Below are 23,162 nucleotides of genomic sequence, written 5' to 3' on the forward strand. Positions count from 1 at the left end.
GTAGGGCTTTGAGGAGAATGGTGTGTAGGGAAATATCTCATGCTGCAAAAGAGGGTTTGGGGTAAGGGGTAATTTGACACAACAACTTTTGGGGTTGAACAAGGTATGTCCGCCAGGACGTGACTGGACTTGAAGAGGTTTTGATACTTGAAGAAGGTGAGGTTGTCCAGAAGCAGTAAGCACAGTAACAGTTTCGTTCGAAGCAGGGACCTTTGCCAGCGAGCGAGTGGCACCAGTGTCGATTAAGAAAATAGTCTCAGTGCCATCAACGAACAATGTCAGTAAAGGATCAGTCTCAGAATTATGGGTGAGCAAAGGTAGTTGAAAAGAGTGGCTGGAGGTCCCAGCGTTTTCCTATGGCCAATATTGTTGGTCAGGGGTGTCAGAAAAAACAGGTGGAATAAGGGGAGGTGGGGGCTGTTGCTGTCTGTGAGGGCACTCCCGACGAAAATGTCCAGTTTCACCACAGGCGTAACAAGAGAAGGAATTAGCATTGGAATTTAAGGGAGAGGGAATAAAAGGATTCTTAGTGTGGTCAACAGGAGGAGCTCTAAAACCACCTCGTCCTCTTCCTCGTCCTCGTCCCTTTCCTCTAAAGCCATATCCTCGACCTTGGTCAGGAGCATTCCTGGTATAATAGTTCATCTGTGCTGCCAATAATTTGGCATGAGAGTCCGATTCCTTCAGCTTAGTTTGTTTTTCGGCATGTTCAGCATGTCGTTTGACTTCATCAAACGTGGCACTTTCCCACTCAATACAGGAAGTGCGGACCTTGTTTTGTATATCAAGGCGCAAACCGGAAACAAAAGGTGGAACTGCAGCTCGGTTGCGGTCATCAGCATTTCCCAAGCCCGAGTGATTAGCCATAAGGTCTTGAATCCTATGTGCCCATTCATCAACCGTTTCGTCTCTCTTTTGTTTTGCAGCAGAAATAAGGGACCAGTCCGTTCCTTTTTTTATATTTTTCTGCAATATTTTGTCTCAACGCCTCCCATTGTGGGTTAAATTCGCCTTCTCCACCTATCCCCTGTCCTCGAGTTAAAGCTGGGTTCCATACCCATGGAACGTCATTGCGGACACCCCTGCTAACAGTGGCCCATGTGGTCCCAAGCTTTCGACGAAGTACCTGGGTCCATTCAGCAGCATTAGGCTTATACATGCTATCTAACTGATCAAGTTGTTCAACAAATTTTAGTCCTCCTACTTCCTTTGGATCTGGAAGTGCATTCACGACATCTTTTAGTTCTTGGATGTCCCAATTCCGATTTATCATAACTGTTGTGGGATTTTGGGGTCCAGCTGGATGGGCAGGGTTATAATGGGGATTGGGAACTTCTATTAAAGGGCAAGTAAGTGAAGGTGAAGGATCAGAAGAGAAAAAAGTTGGAGCTGGTTTGTGAGTGGAGGTTTGACTTCTGGTGCATTTGGAGACGGGGGTTTGTCTAGTACAGGGTGGGTCATCACGATGGGTTGAGGGGTCATAGTGATCTGTGCCTGGGGAATCATCAGGGGAAACTTCTGCTAGTTGTAGTGCAGGGGGGGGCAGTCGGAATGGGGGATAGAGGAGGGGATAATAGAGGTGCCTGAGGTTGGTTCTGAGGAGGGGAAAAAAATAATAGGATAAAGGGGGTACTGCTTCTAAATTTCTATCGATCATATCCATTCGATACGGTCCACTATTATAACAACCCTGCTTATTCCTACACAGGATCTTCCTAGTTTCCTGTATTTCACTTACATCTCCTGTCCCCTCTATCGGCCAACGCCCACCACTCTGTCTATTCCATTTCTTACATGCCTTCTTGAAATCTAAACCTGTCTTCTTTTCTATAAATTTTCTAGGAGACCCATTTTTACGGGGCGTCTGTTGATCCTCCGAAAATAATTCTTCCAGCATTAATGATTTTGATCCCCCTGTGCGGCGATTAACAGGCTTACTGTTATAAGTTCCCATTATGTTCCCTTGCTCTCCCGGGTTCTGTATTTAATTTTCCAACTATATACTGATTCGCCTAATCCCTTGTGTACGTATGAGTCAGCGAGGTATTAAGTGTGCCACTCACTATTCCCTTACTGTTCCCTTCTTTAGTTCCAAGGGGAGACACCTAACTATCGGTAATTTTCCAACTCCCAGGAGAACACGGTATTGTTGCTTATTCCGTATGTAGATTTATTTATTTTTCCATAGCGCTACATATCTTCCATAGCGCTACATATCATTCCGTTCCTAACAGCAATCCTGCAATCTGTGCTCTTTTCGGTTTATATTTCCATACCACCCCGTTACTCGTCCCGTTAGCCTGTCCGCTCACATCCCCGGATTCCAGCTCAGGTGACTTCGTGTCCGATTCGGTTCAGCAGAATACTACATCAATACGTCCAGCCGAGTCTAGGATATGGGTGAGGCCAGTATCCTTTCGTCAGACCTTTCGTATGCGTCAAACTGCTTGGGTCAAGTCTCCATCACCTTAAGCAACCCGTTGAGATATGAGTATGACTAGACGGTCAACAGGAAACTCGCCCTCCCGTTATTTAGAAAATAAAAAAAAATGTTCGGAAATCCCCCGGTGCTTACCCCAGTCTGGAAGTGTGCAAGCTCTGTCTGGAAATCCGTTCAGTCACTGTGGATGTAGCAAAGAGGAGACCAGGGACTCCTCACGCAAGAACTGTTTCAGGACAGGGCAGTCCTAACTTTTGCCGGAGCTGCATGCTCTGCTGCCGGAGTACTCAAGTTGACGGCAGTCCGCTGGTAAGACGGATCACTGAAATGGTCTCGCTGGAGGAGTCGACCGGCCGTCTCTTGCCCCACGTCCGGGCGCCAAAAACTGTGGACACTTTTTGTGACTGAAGACAGAGAAGAAAATTAAAATTAGTAAAAACCTTTTATTGATACATACCAGACAAAGGTAAAATGTCAGAGAAACACAGTCCTAGGACACCGCGCTTCATCTGCCTCGAGCGCAGATGTCCTTGTTCTTTTATACCTTTCTAATCTCCTGATCGTTGACCACGTAAGCAATAAAAATAGCGTCCTGACTCATTGTACTTTTCCAATTTTGTAAAGTCATTACCCTAAAGGTATATTTTCTTGTCACACACATTATCAAAAGAAAACTTCCAGAAAGTATACATGCTTTTTGTCACGTACGCAAAACACAAACAAGTTTCATCATTCTGTCCTATTTTCTGTACACACATACATTTTGTTCAATTACATCTTTTTATGTTTTTACACCATCGAGCCCCACCTCCAGGCCTGGCTCCAGAGTGGGGCCCTAGTGACCCGCGTCCGGGCAAGGGAAAACGCTGTCCAAAATTGTTTTCCATCATAGGAGGTTTGTTTAAGCATGAGGCATTTTTTTTAATTCAGTAGATCTATTGGAGAGTGACAAGTGAATTCTTGTTTACTGGTTCTATTCTTTCTAGACAAAGACATTCCTAAGCATTTATAGACATTGGTAAGAAACAACAGCTAGAGAGCAGTTAATCATCCTATTGGCTGTGACAAAAAATACAAATTAAAAAAGTTAAAACAAACTTAAAGCAAACAAACAATAAAGTTACTAGGAAAGTTTCACATGGTCAAATCTTCATATGTTTTAGGTGATTCTAGCAGAGGTTCTATGTTCTATAACAACAATATAAATATGAGTGTACGTATGAGTGTGTGTACTGTATATAAACACACACATATTTATAAATTGATAAAAAAAAAAGATTTACTTCATGATAGGATCCAGAAGTCCACCACAGACTCCTTTGCCTTAGTCTTGCTCAGTTGTGCTATGTGCCAAAGTTCTTCACTTGCTTTCTATATTTCTTCTCATGTCCATTGTTGATGCAGTCTAAAATGGAGAAGTCATTTGAAAATATCTGTAGATGACATTAATTGTAAATGTATTTAACTGGTTGTATAGAGGCTGAAGAGAAAGGTAGATAGGATAATTTCCTGGGGTGTCTCTCTGCAAATGACCACCATCCCCAAGAACTTTTCTAAAGCCAACTCTGATGCCACCTACTAAACTTTGAACTTAAATGGAAAATAAAATATCTTTTTTAAATGTCATTGTTATATGAAAGACGCAGCATGATTCTCACTGGGTCACAAAGACACATTCAGGTCACAACACCAGAAAGGTTGAGAAACATTGACTTAGAGGATCAAAATCTTATTCTGTTCATTAAATTAGGAAGCTTTTGCACACAACAAGACATTTCTAATCATTTGCAGAGAAGTAATTTAATAAAAATAACAACAATGCTACATATCTATATCCAACTGGGTATGATAAAGCTTTATTAACAGATCCTGGATGCAAAAGTTAGTACTGTAGTAAATACAGATTGTTTTCTGTGTGTTTTATGCATTTTCTCCAGATTAGCCTGAAAAATATTTGATTCTGTGTAATATATTCTTTAATGGCTAACTGTTCAGTCCACTACAAAATTCTGCTTTTTGTCTGTGGTTGTTTTTCTGCTGGTGTACAGCTGATAAGATGACCATATTGACTTGCTGTAAAGTCGCAACCAATTGGCAGAGCATGGAAGAATGCCCAATTTTTAAACCCAGCACTTTTTGATTTTTGTAACCAGTATACAAATCAGTGGTTCAATTTAAATAAAGTCTTGCAAGGGAATTTTCATAACATGTTCAGCGTATTAAATAGTCAAAGTACATTTTGACACAACACTCCAGCTGCTGCTGTAATCCAGTGCTTCTTCTGGTAAGGTCTGTTGCAGTATTTTAAAAATTACTCTATGTAACAAGATAATGCAGGTTTAAAAGTAAATGAGTATAAAATAATACTGTACTTTATCAATTTGAAATTTAAAACTTTTTTTTGAAAATGTTCCCAGAATTGCTGTAGCTGTAATCCAATGCTTTTCCTATTAAGTTCTGGTTCAGCATTTTGAAAAATTACTTTATGTAATAAGATCAAACAGGTTTAAAGGTAAATAAGTATGAAATAATACTACACTTTATCAAGGTGAAATGTTCCCGGAATTCTTTTAGATAAATTCAGATGCCTGTTTTTGTGAGTTCTTCTATATTAGAGCACAATTTTGCAACTTTCTTCTGGTTCACTCAGCTGAACAACTTCTACCTTGTGGTCTAAATGACAAAAAATATATTGTATGGAGATATCTTTAAGATTAATACATTTGGTCACTAATAAAAAATTTAAAAAATAATAATTTAAAATGCATTTTTATTGTCAAAAACAATAGTGTTTTTTTTTTTTAGCTTTCACACACATTTCTGGATCTTTCCTAGATACAGGTACTAGCATGTAAGGTGTATAAAAATAAACATTACTGTTTGCTTTGTTAAGGTTGTATTTGTTGATGATGTCAACATGCCAGCCCGTGAAGTATATGGTGCCCAGCCACCAGTAGAGTTACTTCGACAATGGCTGGATCACTGGAACTGGTACGACATGAAAGACTGCTCTATGATCAAGCTGATTGACATTCAGATCATGTGTGCAATGGGACCACCTGGTAAGCATATCACGCTCTAATGTTCTGAATGTTTTTAGCCTTTACCAGCTTACTTCATAAACATTTTTGATAGGCATCACATAGGAATTTTTGTCAGTTCTTCAACTCTTATACTATTTAGGTTATAATTTACTACATGTTATTATCATTATTAGGTGGTGGCAGAAATCCAATCACTCCACGTTTTCTACGGCACTTTAATACTATTACCATAAATGAGTTTGATGAGAGCTCCATGTACACCATTTTTTCACGGATCCTCGACTGGCATTTTACCACAAGGTATGGCTACAATTATTAATAAATTTTAATCTGTTGTATTTGCAAGATCAATCTCTTTAACATCATTGTTTCAAAACATTTTAAGAGCCATAACAGAAATACATTTGTTTTGAGCTAGTTATTATGCTTTTTTTTTTGCTTCTAATGCATTTTTTTCTACTGCTATCATACTTCAGAGTTTTTTTTTTTCTTTCTACACAGATTCTTTGTGTTAATAATTTAGTTTGAGATAGATATAAATATTTTGATCTTTTAATTTTAAGTGCCTCACATTACTAATTTTAGAACATCAGCATTTTGTTAGTGACTTGCTGGAATGTTCTGCACTTGCTGCCAACAACAACAACATTTATTTATAAAGCATGTTTTTTATAAAAAATGATGTACCTCAAAGTGCTTTACAAGATGAAGAAAGAAAAGTTTATAAAAAAATAAAAATATAATAACAAGAGTAGGCAATACTAAGTAACAAAGAATAAAGTAAGGTCCAATGGAAAGGAAGACAGAAAAAAAACAAAAACACTCCAGAGGGCTGGAGATAAAAAACAAAATCTGCAGGGGTTCCAAGGCCACGAGTCCACCCTGCCTCCACTGGGTATTCTTCCTAGCATAAATGATCAGGCTTCATGTGATGATGATGGTCATGTGGACATCTAGGGTACTGCCTTCAATCCATCAATGTAGGGAGTGCACAGTGCTTTGATCAGGTGGTGGCGGTGCAGATCACCACCATAGAAAAATGGAAAAAGAACAGCAGAGAAAGTAGGGGTTAGCATACATTGTGGAGTCATGATAGAAGTTAAAATTAAATGCATATACAGAATATCAGAGTTACACTAAAATGAAGCTATAAGAAAGTAATGTTAAAATAATGTGGTTTTAGCAGTTTTTTAAAGTGCTCCACCATATTAGCCTGGCAAATTTCTATCAGTAAGCTATTTCAGATTTTAGGTGCATAACAGCAAAAGACTGCCTCATCACTTCTTTTAAGTTTAGCTCTTGAAATTATAAGCAGACACTCATTTGAAGATCTAAGGTTACGATTTGGGTTGTAAGGTGAAAGGCATTCCGAGATATAGGATGGAGCGAGATTATTTAAGGCTTTGTAAACCAGATGCAGCATTTTAAAGTCAATTCTAAATGGCATGGGTAACCAATGCAGTGGCATCAAAACTGGAGAGATGTGCTTGGATTTTCTTTTCCTAGTTAAGATTCTGGCAGCTGCATTCTGCTCTTGGTACAATCGATTGATGTCTTTTTTGGGTAGTCCTGAAAGGAGTGCATTACAGTAATCTAGTCAACTAAAAGCAAAAGAGTGAACTAACTTTTCAGCATCTTGCAAAGTTATAAGGGATCTAACTTTTACTATATTTCTTAAGTGAAACAATGCTGCCGTGGCAATCTCTTTAATATGTGATTTAAAATTCAGGTCAGAGTTAACAATTACCCCTAAATTCTTCACCTCTGTCTTGATTTTTAAGCCTAATGGATCCAGTTAATTTCTAATACCCTCACTATATCCATTTTTGCAGATTACTAAGATTTCTGTTTTCTCCTTATTTAGTTTGAGAAAATTAATTCTCATCCATTCAGAAACACAAGTACGACATTGGGTCAGTGAACCAAGAGAGTCAGGGTCATCAGGCACTATTGATAAATACAGTTGTGTGTCATTAGCATAGTTGTGGTAGCTCACGTTATGCCTTGATATAATATGACCTAATGGAAGCATGTAAATCGAAAAGAGCAGTGGACCCAGGATAGATCCTTGTGGAACACAATATAGAATATCATGCGTCTCCGAAGTATAATTACCACAACTAATGAAGAATTTTCTACCTGTTAAGTACAACTCAAACCAATTTAAGACATTGCCTGAGAGGCCCACCCACTGACTAAGGCAATTTATAAGAATATTGTGATCAATAGTATCAAATGCTGCACTCAGATCTAAGAGGATGAGGACAGATAAACGGCCACTAGTCATTTACTACTTTAACAAGTGCAGTTTCTGTACTGTGATTTGTTCTAAAACCTGACTGAAACTTGTCAAGAATAGCATGTTTAATCACTTGATCATTTAGCTGTGTAATGACTGCCTTTTCTAGGATTTAACTTGAGAAAGATAGGTTAGAAATAGGTCTAAAATTGTCAAAAACAAAGGATTCGAGATTATTTTTCTTGAGCAGGTTTTTAACAACAGCAGTCTTAAGACAGTCTAGGAAGACCCTCGTATCTAATGATGAATTTATAATGTCAATCACACTATCAATTAGCATGTCGGATACTTCTTTGAAAAAACTTTTTGGTATTTGGTCAAGGATGCAGGTGGAGGTTCTCAGTTGAGAAATTATTCTAAATAGATTGGGTAAATATATGCTGGTGAAAGAATTTAATTAGCTTAAAATGAAATACCTGGATTTAATAGGATCAGTATTGGGGGGATGTACTATATTATTTCTAATGTCATTAATTTTGCGATTAAAAAATATAGCAAAAGCCTTACAAGTTACACTAGGAGATTTTTGGAGGCATTCCATTGAGTGACCTGGGTTTAACAAACGATCAACAGTAGAGAATAAAACTCTTGGATTACTAGCATTGTTATTTATAATTTTAGAGAAGTAGCACCGCCACTCAAGATGGACTATGTTGTTGTATTCTGTTATTTTAATGTTTCAATTTTGTTCTTCTCCATTTACGCTCAGCTCTCCGGCATGTTTTCTTTAAATCACACACTCTTAGGGTCTTCCATGGTGTAACACTGCTGGAGGATTTTTTTAACTGTTTTTCAGGAGCGACTATGTCAGTGGCAGCTCTCACTTTACTATTAAAATATTCCACCTTACTATTTATATTATTATCACTATTGTAGTAAGCACTACAAACAGACTGGTTGCTTAAAATGTTAGTAAACTTTGAAACTGCAGATGAATCAAAGAAGCGCTTTTTAACAATACACTTCTCATTAATTTTATCTATCGGTATTTCTATATTAAATAGTAAGAGGAGATGGTCTGATAAATCAATATCCACGATCTGCCTAACATCCACTTTTAATCCTTTAGTAATCACTAAATCCAACTTATGTCCACCAGTGTTGGCTGACTAATGTGCTGGCTCAGATGAAAAGTGTGCAGGAGATTCATGAATTTGTTTGCTTTTGTTTCACACTGATTATCGATACAAAAATTAAAGTCTACAACTATTAGGAACAACTTAGTTAGATATTATAATTGGCACTAAGTCTGAGAAGAGGCACTACGCAACATTCTTCATTATAAAACCCAGCACAGTGGTCCATCTTTTGGTCTGAGATTTTGGATAGAACAGCATGAGCCCTTTGAATTTTTCTTCACAGTAGTTCTCATTTCAGTTTTTGATTATTGTATTGACAGCTCACACTCACGTCATATAGCAAAGTACATTTTCCAGTTTAGATTTTTGTTATGGCATACCTTCATAGTAAAGTGAATTTTCGAGTGTGGATGTTTTTGGCAGCTCATTAACAGAATAAGGTACGTTTTGAATTCTAACTTATGTTTAGACTCCATTCACTATTTTGCTATCTGGTTTTTTATACAAGCATTTCTAAAAAGTTTTTTTTTTGTTTTCTGTTTAATTTTGTTTCTCTTACTTTGGTTTCTCAAAGCCACACAAATCTCCTGGGGCCTCATGCATAACGCCATGTGTAGAATTCACACTAAAACATGGCGTACAGACAAAAGCAGAAATGATCGTACGCACAAAAAAATCCAGATGCATAAATCTGTGTGTTTGCCAACTTCCATGTTCTTCTAAATCCCGGTCAGCGTGAAAAGTAACGCACGTGCACGCACCTGCTGCCCCACCCCAACTCCTCCCAGAATTATGCCTCTTTGAATATGCAAATCAATATATATAGCCCTTAAGCTCAGTGTTCTGTGAAAAGGCAATGGCAAAAGCACGGGGGAAAATAGAAGAATTTCAGTGAATACCAAGTGGAGGCAAGGAAAAACATACTATTTGTTGGTTTAAACAGTGGTATAAACAACAAAAGGAAGTTGATCGAGTGACATGGAGTGTCGAAGAAACTCGAAAGCTAAAGTTCACAAAGTCGCACAGTGCCCGAAATAAAAAAGAAGTTGTCAGATACCAAAAACGCCATGAAAAAGCGAGTCTTAGCCCACTGTCTGAGTGTCATATGAAAGCTTATTAGGGTACAGAGAAAAGAAAAAAAAATAGGGACATAGAAAAAAGTTGGAAATGTCAACTTTAATCTCGAAATTTCCAATTTAATCATGTAGTTTATTTTGTCGTTAAAGTAGAACATCATAAATTTCATCTTTAAATTGTTTAATTTACTAGTTTCTCAAATACCATCATAACTAAAGTAGCACGTTAAATGTTTTGCTTTGTTTTGCATGTGTTCTTCTATGTGCTCTATGTGTGTGAATCATTACATGCTTCTCAAATGGGCTTTCTCTTCCTCCGATAGGACACAGAATCCATTACATTCGTGATATTACAGCTCTCTGAATAATTAAAATACTGAGATGTATACTTGATATCATTTTCATGATGATAGGAGTTAAAGTATGTTATTAAACATGGGAGCACAGTGGCGCAGTGACAGTGACGAGCCGGCACCCTGTTCAGAGATTGTTCCAGCCCCCCCGCAAGATGCTTGCTGCACCATGCGCAACTTTCGATGAAATAATTTATTGCAGCAGTACTGTCTGTTTCAAATGTACTAACCTCCAATTCCTGTCCTTCCTTTTCTTTCTCCAAGTAACCAATCGCCACACAATCAGCTCTTAGAACGCTGATTCTTCAAAACTTAAGGAACATTGAAATATCTTCGTAGTATATGTTTAATTATTCCATCCACCTGTCCATCCAGTGTCGCGCCAGCCCCAGCAAGAATAAAGAGCGAGGCAGGAACAATCCCTGAATGGGCACCAGCTCGTCGCTAGCACTGCGACACCATGTCCTCAAATGTTTAATTATTAACAATATAGATTATTTAAATAATGTTAACATTTTATCTGTATAATGTAATAAACATATTTTGCTGCATTTTATCTTAAAAATGGTATCGTCATCATTTGTAAATCTGCACTTTATAAAGTGGCTCAGGTTGTGCAATGTTATAACTGTATCGCAAGTATACAGTGAGGTGATTGTACTAATAAGTACAAACAGTTCTACAAGGAGCACTTGATGGACAGATTGAGTGTGTTAATAGTTTTCGGAATGAAACTGTTTCTGAACCGTCATGTCCCTACAGGAAAGGCTCTGAAGCGTTTGCCGTATGAAAGCAGTTCAATAGACAGTGCGCATGGCTGAGGCAGCAAGTGCTTGATGCTGTATACCAATTACTGTCTTTCCGATCAGCTACTGTAGATCTGTGATTCCACACTCAGATACAGTGGGATAAATAGTCTGAGTGGTGCATTAAGAGGAACAATGCTAAAGCAGCTATGGTATTTGGAATAGTTTGGCCATTCTGTGGACCATTATATTGTTACAGGTTAATTACAATCGGATGCCTTAAACTAATAAACAATATGCGGTTAATTTCAGTGTATTTATAAAGCCGCGTCAGGGATATACATCTAAAAAAGAAAGGGAAACCACACTGGAACAAAAGCACTGCTTTGACGCTGGGTGCCACCCGTTTGCAGAACCAAGCGGAGAACTTGCATACGCCAAGCATTTAGCTAGTGTGAAAATGTGCGTGGCTTTATGCCAAGTTTAGGTTTTATACATCATGATTCGAGAATGGAAACGGGAGTACGCAACATTTTTGTGTGTATGCACCATTTATACATGAGGCCCCTGATCTATTGTGAATAAGCAGTTGCTCTCTTGCTCTCTCTTTTTGTCAGCAGATTAATTGAAGGGGCCAGCTGGAGATAGAATGGCATGCAGCTAGCATCCATGCCATGTACCAGCTGAGCCACTTTGGGTTTTTGTTACTGGCATAACTAAATGTATAAAGCTCTAAAGTTACTGTATTGGAATTTTGAGAGTAGGTGGTGCCTTAGAGCTGCAGGATTTTAGGTTTGTTTCCGAACCTGGTTACTGTCTTGAGTCTACAAGTTCTACTTTTATTTATTTGTATTTGTGTATGGGCACTCTGTTTTTACTCCCACGTCTGAAAAGATGTACGTTTTAAGTTAATTGGCAAGCTTTGCAGCTGGTTGGAAGAATTGAAGTTCAGGAGATATATTGAGTGAAAATATTTACTTATGAAAGTATGATTAATAATTTCTCTGTTTCCATCAACTGAATGCACATTTTCAAGTGATAAAATGAAAATGATTTAAATAACTCTGCAAATTTTGCTCTTGGCAGCTTGTTTACATCAAACTGTCTTTTAGGATAATAAACATAATTTACATAATACAGTAATTTCCTGAAAAAAATTCTTTTTTTGCTTTATTGGACAAAAAGGTTTTTCGATGTGTTTCCATCCTGAATTTCACAAAATGAGTATCTTTGGCATCCCTGACTTTTCTATATCCTATAAGTGTGACAAAACTAAATAGAAAGGATATACATGCAACTAATTAATAATTATATTTCTGTTATTCTTATTTCTCATGTCTCAGCTATACACCATACTTAATTACATCTAAAAATGATGGTGCTAAAATGAAGCAATTGCTTACATTGTACATCTGTAGGAAACTCCCCTTAATGTTCCCTAAGTGAATTGTATGGAAAAGACTGCATGACAGAAAAAGTGTGGCAGATGGTACTTGAGAACCGTTTCAATTAAGGCCTCTGACTGAAACACTTTAAAATATCAAGATTGACACCGAAAATGCTATGTAGTTTTATAGGACCATTTGCCGGGCAACTAGACAGAGCCACTGACTACAATTCTAACCCAAAGGTGACTTGCCATAGCTTGTACAAATTGGTCACTGGCACCACATACAGACAGGCAAAAGGAGAGGGACATTTGGGGTTAGTTAGACAAACTATTGTGTTTACACTGTGTGCATGGTCATTCAGGAGAGAAGCAAGCTACCTAACAATCCAGAAGCAAAAGAGATTGTGCACCACAATTCTCTGGTACACCCTGTGTCCCAGGTGTACTGCACGCTCGATAGAAAACATATACTTGTTTTTCTCCCAACTTAAGGTTATTGCATTTACGTTAACTGTAAAGAATGGCCATCTATACTTCTGGTGATTGTTGAAGAGAAGTGTTTATTCCTAGACATGTGTGTTGGCACATTGGAAGCACACATTCAATAATACAGCTGTATTTACTGAATAACTTTTATAAGGGTATGTTACTGTAGAAAAATTTCAAGATCCCTTAATATTAATGGAACACTTGACCCAAAAATGATATTTTTTATATGTTACTTACCCTGTGTAGTTTGTGGTATTGGCGGGAAAAAAAATTATTATCACATTTTTGTGGAGAAAGGACATAGTAAAGTTTCTGATAGAACCTGACCCAATGGTGACCAACACTGAATAATAGCAAACAATGTAAAATGTCAATGAAAAAAATCTCACATTGCTCATGTTACTTAATTTACAAATCAAGTAAATGCTCAGAACATGCAAAACGAATGCATTTTTGCTATAATATTATTTTATATAAAATTATAAAATTAAAGAAGAGGCATGTGAAGAGGCTTCCTATTTCTTGACTTCTTTATTTTTCCAGATTTATTTACTTAATAGTAATTTGTCAAAAAATACATGAAATTTACATGTACTGAGAAAAGGTCTGGATAGCACTGGTCAGAATTTGGGTCCCATTCTTTCAAAATGCATTATGTCCTTTCTCCTTGACAAATTAAACATTTGTCTCTGACACCATTCCAAAGTACATGGGATAAGTATCATATAAAATTTTTGGATGGAGTATCGCTTTAAGAATGAAACAGCTTATGCACTCTCTATCTTTTTTTTTAAATGAAAGTACTAGTGTCTTTTTATGACTGTCCCCGAGGTAAATGGTTATTTTATTTTTTGAAACTGATGTTGCATTTTATGGAAAGCTGTAAGTATTATGATTTTGACACTTTTTTTTCTTTTTATTTGTGTAAAATATTCCTGACAATTACTGTTTCCACTGTATATACTAATAAACATTTCAAAGCATTAAAACATTTTTGCATAAAATCTTTTGAATATAACCACATTTAAAGTATATTTTTCATATTACCCTAAATGAACACACACAATTCTTACTGTATGTTCATTTTGTCATTTTACTGCAATTTCAGACTATTTATTTTCCATATTTCTAGGTTTAATTTTCCATTGGAATTTTCTGTGCTGACACCTCAGGTGATCCACAGCACCATGGCTGTATACAAAGAAGCCAACAAAAATTTGCTTCCCACTCCAACAAAATCACATTACCTCTTCAATCTGAGAGACTTTTCACGTGTCATTCAGGGTACCTGCCTGTCTAGACCAGAGACTGCAGATTCACCAGCTGTCATCAAACGCCTTTGGGTTCATGAGGTATATTTATTTAGTATAACAGTATATTTTGAAATATTCAGATTATTAGTCTAGTTAAGAGGTAAGCAAATGCCACCTGAAAACACTTTTCAGTTGTTCTTGCAGAGTGTAAGATTTGATCAGTAAACAAAATAATTAGATTGATTTTTGTTAAAATAAACAATTTACTGTTCATATGTATTCCAGTAGTTAGGGCCTATGGCTCACTAAAATGGTGTCCTGGATTGAAATCCGACATCAGGATTTTGTCCATGTGGAGTGTGTATAATTTTGTCTGTTTAGGTGTTTCTCCCACAATCCTAAAGGTGAGGGAGAAGGAAGTCAAGGAGATATTCTCTGTGCCGGGTAAGTTCCTTGCTTGGGTCATCCTCAATACAATGCATGATCACTTGCTCACCTACCACTGACTGGAGCAGTCTGGTTTTACAGCTAAGAAGTCTACTATCGACTGTATCCTGGCACTGAGGGTTCTCATGTAGCGCAAATGCAAATATCGGCAGAGTTTTTTTTCAGTGTTTGTCGATTTTCAAAAACGCTCAACTCAGTTGATAAAGCTGCCCTGTGGGACATCCTGAGACTTTGCGGGATCCCCCCAAAGTTGCTAAATATCATGGCTGGCCAATATACTGGCACTGTGAGTGCTGTGCAGAGTGGAGGCAGAACCTCTGCATTTTTCCCATTTGATTCTGGGGTTTGTTCGTCAGGGGAGTTTTCTTGCTCCTACTCTGTTCAGTTCTGTTTGTAAAGAAAGATACACTGACCTTGACTTTGCCAGCGATGCTGTGACCTTCGTGGAGTCAGTGGAGGCTCTGATTGGTGCTCTCGAGAGATTGCGCGAGGAGTCTGAGTATCTGGGCTTGCGAGCATCCTGGATAAAAACCAAGATCCAGGCCATTAATGACTTCTTGGGGACACTAATCAGCAGTGTGTCTGTTTGTGGAGATAGTGTCATCCTTATTGAGACATTTACTTACCTCGGCAGCGACATTCATGTCTCTAGTGACTCGTCCTATGACGTCAGTAGATGAATTGGGAGAGCATGGGGGTTCAAGAGGTCACTGGAAAGGGATGTGTGGAGCTCCCGATATCTTTGCAAAAGGAGGAAGGTCCAAATCTTTAGAGTCCTGGTGTTTACTGTTTTGCTATGTGGTTGCGAGACATGGATGCTATCCAATGACATGAGACAAAGACTGGACTCCTTTGGTACTGTATCTCTTCGGAGAATCCTTGGGTACTGCTGGTTTGACTTTGTGTCGAATGAGCAGTTGCTCATGGAATCACGAATGAGGCTTATTTCCTGCATTGTGAGGGAGCATCAGTTATGGCACTATGACAATGTGGCGCAATTCCCTGATGGTGATCTGGCTCACAGGATCCTCATTGTTGAAGACCCATATGGCTGGACCAGGCCAATAGGCACATAACAACTGCCTTTGAGAGACAGAGGGTAATTTCCAGAGGGACTGTGTGTCTGCCTGAGGGGTTGCCAACCAGGATCCCTAGCTGATTTGTTGTGTGATGGGTGTGGCAACACACTGTACCAATGCATGGTCACCTACCTGACCTGACCTGACCAGACCTAACTAAGAACTTTTTCATACAAGTTTATGACTTATAGTATCCTACAAGATGATAAAAGCCTCAAGGAATGACAAAATGCTTTTGTATATTATACAGTGGCTGGTGTTGATCAGTGCATGTCTTCTCTGACTTCTTATGATCTCCCCCATTGGTTTAGTAGATAATTCATAAACAGTAATTCAGGGTCCTACTTAGTGAGGCTATATGGAAATTTCCTCAAAGTTTCTTTGTGAGTCTGTTCTTGGTAGAAAAGATGTCACCATCTCAACTAAGCATTTGGTATATGGGTATGTACCAGGATTTTATATATATATTGTATATCTTTCAAGTGCATTTCTACTTTGAATATAATATTGCCTTTCTTTCCACAGGTTTTACGTGTATATTATGATCGCCTGGTGGATAACACAGATCGTGCTTGGCTGGTAGGGTACCTGCAAGATGTTGTAAAGACCCACATGCATGAGAACTTTCATCAGCTCTTTCAGACTTTAGATTTTGACAAAGATGGAACAGTAACAGAGGATGACCTTCGGAGCCTTATGTTTTGCGATTTCAGTGATCCTAAAGGAGAAGACCGCAATTATCGTGAAGTTAGCAATCTGGATCAACTGCGGCAAGTGGTAGAAACCCACCTTGAAGAATTTAACAATATCAGTAAGAAACCCATGAACCTTGTTCTCTTTCGCTTTGCCATAGAACACGTGTGCAGGATCTCCCGGGTACTCAAGCAGCCACGTGGTCATGCTTTGTTGGTAGGTGTAGGTGGAAGCGGACGCCAATCTTTAACCCGTTTAGCAGCTCATATGGCTGACTCTGAACTGTTTCAAGTAGAAATTTCAAAAAGCTATGGACAATCAGAGTGGAGGGAGGACTTGAAACATATTCTGCGTAAATCTACAGAGGGGGAAACCCAAGGGATCTTCCTCTTCACGGACACACAGATTAAGCAGGAATCTTTCCTGGAGGATGTCAGCAATCTCTTGAACACAGGAGAAGTGCCAAACCTGTTTGCCATAGATGAGAAACAAGAAATTTGTGAGCGGATGAGGGTACTTGATCGCCAGAGAGATCGTGAAAAACAAACAGACGGCAGTCCTTTAGCACTTTTCAACATGTTTATAGAGCGTTGCCGCAGTCAGCTGCATGTGGTGTTGGCTATGAGTCCCATTGGAGACACTTTCCGAGGTCGTCTGCGTCGATTTCCAGCACTTGTCAACTGCTGCACGATCGACTGGTTCCAGGTAAAACAATTATTGAGTTTTTTATGCAAAAATCTAAATTCCTTTCATTATCCTAAAATTTTTCCAATTATTGGATGACTTATAATATATTGAACCCATATTTAATAGCTTTACACATGTTTTGTCCAGTATGTTTGCATTTAACAGTGTTCAACATAACAGCATAACACAATGCTATCAGTGTGAAACTAATTTTAAGCTCAAACGATGCATGATATAAACATTTGCATTGAAATAAAGTCCACTGATGCATCCATCCTTTTAACCTATTTGGTCCATTACAATGTCACATGTACAGTATCTGGTGTCTATTCTGGCAGTACTACAAGAAAAATTTGAACCTAACACAAATGTGATATATGTGCTCCAGCTAGAAATAGAATAATTTAGATGTAGGAGGAAACCAGACTGCCTTAAGAAAACCAACATAGACACAGAGAAAACATACAAATATGAATCAAACCTGAGCCACTGAAGAAGTGAGGACTATTTAATAATAATAATAATAATAATAATAATAATAATAATAATAATAATTTAATAATAAGAAGAAGTATTTCACTGTACCATTGTTGCATGAAAGCTTCCACTATAATGGCTGTTTCCAACATTATTAATCTTGTTACAAAGTTTAAATACAGTGAATACCTCTTCATTTTAACTCAATTTACAAGCATGTCTCCTTACATGATAAAGATTTTAAATGTTATTTTTTATAGAGCATTTCATTTTATAGTATTATGAAATATTATTTTTTCTTCTTGCTTTTAAGTTTGTTTACAGTTGGCCTTTTTACCTCCTTAGCATCATGCTTACACCCAGAAAAACAAAATAAAATGTACATATTTTATAACAATAAGTAAATATTATTATGTGTAACAGAAACATGTTCATTCCAAGATGTCAACTTAAATACAGTAGTATGTCAAGTGTCACTGAAGCAGATATAGTACATGTCCTTAGTGTGTTATGTTTCAAACAGTCACTATTACACAGCCTAACAGAGTTTTAATCAGGACAGCAGAAGTGTGTTTCTTTGTGCACTTTTCTTATAATATTTTTTCTGTTGCTTGAACATGAGAGGGAAGTATGTACTGTAAGTATCTGATCATCATGATCAATGTGGCTATTGCATTATCTCATAGAGTACCACAGAGTAAAGCTTAGTGACTTCCACGTTTACCTTGACACTAACATTGACAGTTGCTGCATTGAGAGCAGTGCTTTGGAGGCTAGCATCATTCTTGTCTTTCCCTTAGATTGCAAACAGTTTTCCTTTTTGCCATACACCTACTTGCATCACAGTAAACTTTTCTGGGACTGAAATTACAAGGCGCATGCCTCAGCAGTTTCAGTCATAGAGTGCCATATGCATCAATTTCATCTTCCATGTAAATGTCTGATGACCAATTCACATTGTCATCAATATTGCTTGATTAAAACTATTGCTTCAGTTGCACCTTGTTCTAAAACTACTTTTACAGTATTTTCCTTATGCGCCATTGTGTGTTTTGGATGAAGACTGTGTCCCACTTCTGAATACTGATAAGTTGCCATAGAGCAGCAAAAGACATAGAAATAAATAGCCATGATTTTTTTGCAGTATGATATTATTTTATCTACTAGTTGGCAGTAGAATAGTGTCCCAAATGCTATTCAGGCATCAACAAGACAAGCAAAACAGTGTGAAAATTTGGGGTACCCCAATAAACCCATTTACTCCTAAACTCAAAAGGGAAAACAATAACAGGAGTAGTTCTGAAAGTAAAACATCTCAGGATCAAAACAACTGAAAATGCAACACATTTCAAGCAAAATCAAGTAACACTTGTCTGAGCTCCTCTTTTTTTTGTGGTCCTTTCAAGAATGATGGCACCTTCCCGGGGTTCTGCTTTTTATGTCCCCAGGACCGGAAGGGTTGGGACTTAAGTTTGACCTTACTGCTGGGCTTGGTTGCTCTCACTGAGCATATTTTCTGGGCTGTGGAAAAAAGGAGAGGAGAGACTATTAGTGACACCACCCCCTCTTGCCTGGGAGTGGTACTGCACACCTTGGCAGAGCTTATCGGGTAGTCCTCTGCCATCCATACATGACAGGGCTTAATGCTGTGCATTGGATGATAACAGCTAATCATTTTTACAAAGAATTTTAAGACCATGAAAGGCTCAGTGTTAATGCCCAGGATGTTAAAAAGAATTTTAATTTTTAATTATCAGATTAATTTTGCTGTACATGATGATTTTTTATGGATTTCAAATGGTTTTTTTAGCTGCGCTTTATAGAAATTCTAGGTGCTATTTTCTACATGTTTTTCTATTTCAAAATATTATTATGAAATTTGAAAAAAAAAAAATGTATTTTATCTTAACATCTTTGGCAGGAGCAGAAATGAACTTTGGGAGTTAAATATTGGTAAGGTCACTTTTGTGTCAGATCTGCTGAGTGAAAGGGTCAGGGTTTGATCCAATGTGCTATAATAGTAGGTCTCCGCATGTAGTAAGGGTAAACCTGATCTCTATTAAAGCATTAATATCAAAAAATATACAAACAAACTGCAAGGAAACTTTTTTTGCAAGTTTACTTTGCTGCTCCCACTTTAAAAGCTGCTTTAAATTATTTTGATGGGAAATGTTATAAGCTGCCATTCTTTCCCACGTTGCACCAATAGACTCTGGCAGCCTCAAACTCCAGTCAGGAAATAGTGAGTATAGAAGTGGCTGGAATAGTCTCAGTACATTTTTATTGTTGTAAATAGAAGGGAGTACCCTCACAGAAAACTTTTTTACCAAGAATAACACCAAAGAAGCCAAAGCTTCTGTCCCAGAATATGAATATGTTTGTGCGTCTGTGTTAATTAATGTGGACTGTGATGTTCTACCATCACTTCCAGAGTTGTTTTCTGGCTCGTGTCTGAAGCTGGAAAGGCTGCAGTCCTATTATCTTGAGCTGGAATAAGTGGGTTTAAAAATGGGTAGATGTTTATAGTGTAATATACATTACACAATAACATAATAGATTATTTAACCAATGTACTATGTTTATGATCTCTTTGTAATCATGAATTCTGACCATGCAGATTGTATTCTTTTATGAAGTGAATATTTTATTTTGGTTTTAGACATGGCCTGAGGATGCCTTGCAAGCTGTAGCAAGCCGGTTCCTTGAAGACATTGAGATGTCTGAAGAAACTCGCACAGGCTGTATTGAAATGTGCAAGAGCTTTCACACTTCTACAATCCTGTTATCACAGCGGTTCTATGCTGAGCTACAGCGACACAATTATGTCACTCCTACCTCTTACCTAGAGCTCATCTCAACCTTCAAAACTCTCCTTGAAAGGAAAAGGACGTAAGAATTGTGCTGTTTGAAAAATAAGCAAGCTGCACTTTTGATGTGATCCTTATCAATGTTTGTGTTTGCATATTTGTAAAATTCACGTTAATACAGGGAGTATCTTTGAACACGTCAACTTCGCTTCAAATGGTAAAGTTAAAAAATGTTACAGAAATGATCAGCTCTTTTTCATGTTCAGTAATATTTTTCTTAAGGCAAGTTTATTTTTTACTTAGAAATATGACACTTGTTCATTAAAAGTCTTGGACAGCTAGGATGAAAGCGGTTGTAAAGTGTCTTGAATGCTCTAACCTACTGTATCCCTGCTCAACAGTTATAATGCTACCAGTGGAAATTCCCACTGCTTAATGAGCTTTTACAAATTGACTGGCTGAAAATGAGATGGTGTCTGGCTGTCCCCAATAAATGCAAAATTCTTCCCCCTCCTCTGCTACCCACTTTGAGAAGTAAAACCCAAAATTAGTGTATACCCCTGTATTTATTAAAAGAAAAAAATAACTGAATTCTGACTGCAGGGTGTATTCAGTCCGTTATTGTTTCCCCTAACTTTTAGCTAAACACTGTTATAATTTATTTAGTGTTGTCTGTATTGCTTATTATAAAGAAAGAATAGATTTATATCTGTACTTCAATTGTGTTTTATCATGGTAGGGCCCTAAGGTTACCCTATTTTCATTTTAGACTCTTTATTATGTAGATCATAACAGAATGCCCCAAATCCGATACTCTTACTATACTGCTACTGTAGTTCAACACTTAAAAAAACCTTTCTTTTACATCTGTAACCCCAGGCAATAAAATATAATTAATACTCGCTTCATTCGCCAAACCCCCGGCCTGCGCTACGCACCAGCCACTTCGCGTTACTTTTGTTCGCGTATGTGGATTTCACTTTCACCAAACAACAAATCTTTTAATTCTCGTGGATATGCCTTTTCATTGGGAAGAAACACTGCTTTTCCCTAATGGCAACACAAATTAAATGATCTACAAGTCTCCGACTTAAAGTTTAAATCTGAACAATATATTCAATCTCTTTTTGGCTGTTCCGTTATTTCACAGAGTAATAATTTCTGTTTGTTTGAGCTAATGCGATCTTTACTATCATTTTTTTTTTGAGACATTCAAATTTTAGTACTTTCATTATCTCTAACCTGCTCTGCATGAGTATCACGGCAAAGTTTTTGAATTCTTTACGACGTTCTACTTTGTCATCTATTCTTTGTCTTTTATTTCTGGCCCCGGGTGTGGTTAAATCTCTTGGCACAAAGTCTTGTCTCGCGGGATATGAAAGTATCTCTCTGAAAAAGTCACGTCTCGTCCCAGGCTAAAAAGTCTTGTCTCGTCCCAGGATTTTTTTATTATAATAGAAAGATAATACCAGAACAGGCAGAAGAGAAAGCTGCGCAATTATTCATGCATGCAGTGAGTTTTGGTTAAAAAAAAAAAAAAAAAGAAAAAACATCCAGTTAATAGTCATCTAGGTGGCCGTTTGTCTTAATATGTTAATTGGCCCTTGGTCCTTGCTACTACGTGACCTTTGAATGGAGAGTAAAATAGCATGGTCTCAGTATGAAAATGGCAGAGAGAGACCAGCAGGGCGCATTTATCTAAATCTAATAGTTATTGACATGCCCCTTGCACAAGTGGGAGTGTGTAGTTCCCCATGACTCAGCTCAGGCAGCTTCAGCCACCAGTCCAGTCCAGCTGCCGCCTGTTCATATCCTTTCATCTCAGCCATTTGTATTCCTACAGTTTAGCTAGCCAGTCAGTTACAACCAGATTGTTACAAAGCCTTCGATCCCCCTGTCCAGCACTTCGCAAAGGTTTTTATCTGATCTAGTAGGGTCATAAATGTGCCCAAGCAACAACTGACTTATTATGTTCCATGAATTTTAATGGTAGATATTGTTAGACATTAACCTCCCTGTCAGATTAAACATTTTAAAATAAGATTAAAAATGTGTGGCTCAAACATATTTGATAAAGACAATGTGCAAAATAGTAACCATGCTACATATTACCAGTTTTTTTACACTCCTCTACATATTGCATGGATTGCTGCTGTTTAATTACTATTTTTGTATGTTCCATTGCAGAGAGGTAATGAAAATGAAGCGACGTTATGAAGTGGGTCTAGAGAAACTGGAATCTGCAGCTTCTCAAGTGGCAACAATGCAAACACAGCTAGAGGCACTGCAGCCCCAGCTAAAAGTGGCCAGCAAGGAGGTGGATGAAATGATGATTGTGATTGAAAAAGAATCCATTGAGGTTGCAAAGACAGAGAAGGTAGTTAAAGCCGATGAGGCTGTGGCAAATGAGCAAGCCATGGCAGCCAAGGCCATTAAAGATGAGTGTGATGCTGACCTTGCTCATGCTCTGCCCATATTAGAGTCTGCACTGGCTGCACTGGACACACTTACAACACAGGTAAATATCAGCAACATTGATTTTACAGAAGTGGATTTACTGAGACAAATACCGTCAATCAATCTATATGTGACTTTTATTGAGTGCATCACTACAAGACTCAGTGGAGTACAACTTATAAAGACAGTAAGGCAGTGAAAGTTCAACAAAAATTATTTTATAAATAGTATGGTTAGTGTAGATTAGTTTTGTTTCTCTGTTCTCCATTTACAGTTATCCTTACTAAGATTAACTGTTACCATTGATTTATATTATCACTATTAGGAGGTTTAGAAATATTACATG

At 37.8% G+C, this 23,162-nt stretch overlaps 1 protein-coding gene across 3 annotated transcripts in view; it reads left to right on the top strand.

Annotated features, from left to right (window-relative positions):
- Positions 1-23,162, top strand: part of dnah7 (dynein, axonemal, heavy chain 7) — a 496,694-nt gene that overhangs the window by 284,362 nt on the left and 189,170 nt on the right. For all 3 annotated transcript variants that reach the window (XM_051930473.1, XM_051930475.1, XM_051930474.1), the window contains exons 37-42: positions 5,334-5,502; positions 5,658-5,784; positions 14,049-14,268; positions 16,221-17,093; positions 20,212-20,441; positions 22,547-22,877. In XM_051930473.1, the coding sequence (XP_051786433.1) occupies positions 5,334-5,502; positions 5,658-5,784; positions 14,049-14,268; positions 16,221-17,093; positions 20,212-20,441; positions 22,547-22,877 (1,950 nt within the window). The remainder of the gene's footprint in view (positions 1-5,333; positions 5,503-5,657; positions 5,785-14,048; positions 14,269-16,220; positions 17,094-20,211; positions 20,442-22,546; positions 22,878-23,162) is intronic.

This window comes from Erpetoichthys calabaricus, chromosome 8 (assembly GCF_900747795.2).
Source record: "Erpetoichthys calabaricus chromosome 8, fErpCal1.3, whole genome shotgun sequence".
Taxonomy (NCBI): Eukaryota; Metazoa; Chordata; class Cladistia; order Polypteriformes; family Polypteridae; genus Erpetoichthys; species Erpetoichthys calabaricus.